The following is a 1,315-nucleotide window of genomic DNA, read 5'->3' as shown; positions in this document are numbered from 1 at the left end:
GCCCGCAGCGACGTGTCCTCCCGCAGCCGTGAGATCCCGGCATCTGCGCGCGTGCAGCTAATTATCCCGCTACCTGGGGACTTCCCTGCTGAGGCTGGCGGGGCGGGAGATGGCTGCTCTGGTGTAATCCCCCCCGAAGGCTTGCACAGGCAGCAAGTGCTGTCTGCTAGTCCCTGGGCACCAGCCGGGAGCTCCTCCTGGCTACCGCATCTTCCATAACGCAGCCTCAGCTGAGCACGGGGGGCAGTGCCAGGATTCTGCCGGGTCTGGAGACCAAATCCTGCTTCTCGCCAGCTTCAGCACACCCCCACTGACAGAGCCCAACCTACTATTGCTGCTGCCATTGCCCTCCCCTTTTTACCCTAAGATGATCTTCCCTTGGTCCTGCACCCAAACCCCCTTTTTGGGACCCATGCACTGCTCCCTTTCCCTCCTGCACCCTCGCAGTCCCTGCCATGGCTGGTCCAGCTTCTCCACATGGCTCCTTGCAGGATGCCCAGCGATCAGGGCAGCAGCACACACACATACACACGAGCGTGTGAGCATGAGAGAGACTAGGGGGTGAACTGAAATTTAGGGAAGGTGAGAGACCCAGCACCAGCTGTGCTACATCTCAGCCCTGGGCAGAGCTGCTGGGAGGACACCTCTTGCCCTTGGGTGGCCGAAGAGGTTTTCTCCAAGGCAGAATGGGGTGCACACAAGGGGCAGGCTTACAGCTGGTCCCAGTCCCTCTGGGACTTACTGGTCTGGTGTGGTAAGGGCCTGGATGTGTTTCTTGTTAAGCCAGAGCCTAAAGAGCAAGGATGGGGGAGGCAAGATGCTGCCAAACCACCTTCCTGCTTGCTGTCCTACTCTCCCACCAACACTCAGACCCTCCATGACCACACGGCTTCCGCCTCCCCGTGGCTACCACAGATGACTCCAGTGTCAGCTTGCCAAGGAACCCTCATTTCTCCCTGCCCCAAGGTGTTCCCCGCACATGTGGGAGACAGCCACTGGCACACCTTTTTGGAGACAGAGACTTGGTGCAGGGGTGGGGAGCAGCATTGCACCCCGAGGACTTAGCACTGAGACCTTCCTTTCCTCTGCAGAACCATGGGGGTGCTGATGTCCAGGCGGCAGACGGTGGAGAAGGTGCAGAAGGTCAGCTTGGCTGTGTCAGCCTTTAAGGACGGGCTGCGGGAGCAGCCATCGACGTGTCGGCAGGCAGAGGCGGGGGGCACACGCCGGGGGACACTCGAGCAGGAGGTGCAGGAGGCAGAGGAGGAGGCACCAGCAGGACCTTCCCAGCCGGAGGAGAGCAGCGCCAGCAAGG

General features: G+C 61.0%; 1 protein-coding gene across 1 annotated transcript in view; it reads left to right on the top strand.

The window, feature by feature from the left end:
• The first annotated feature begins 1,095 nt into the window (after positions 1 to 1,095).
• Positions 1,096 to 1,315, top strand: part of KIAA1045 (KIAA1045 ortholog) — a 30,435-nt gene continuing 30,215 nt past the window's right edge. Inside the window, exon 1 of the mRNA XM_009889747.1 lies at positions 1,096 to 1,309. Within this exon, the coding sequence (XP_009888049.1) occupies positions 1,096 to 1,309 (214 nt within the window). The remainder of the gene's footprint in view (positions 1,310 to 1,315) is intronic.

The sequence above is a fragment of the Charadrius vociferus genome, unplaced genomic scaffold, assembly GCF_000708025.1.
Source record: "Charadrius vociferus isolate BGI_N301 unplaced genomic scaffold, ASM70802v2 scaffold37, whole genome shotgun sequence".
In the NCBI taxonomy this organism is placed as follows: domain Eukaryota; kingdom Metazoa; phylum Chordata; class Aves; order Charadriiformes; family Charadriidae; genus Charadrius; species Charadrius vociferus.
This window is presented reverse-complemented; position numbering and strand designations above follow the sequence as displayed.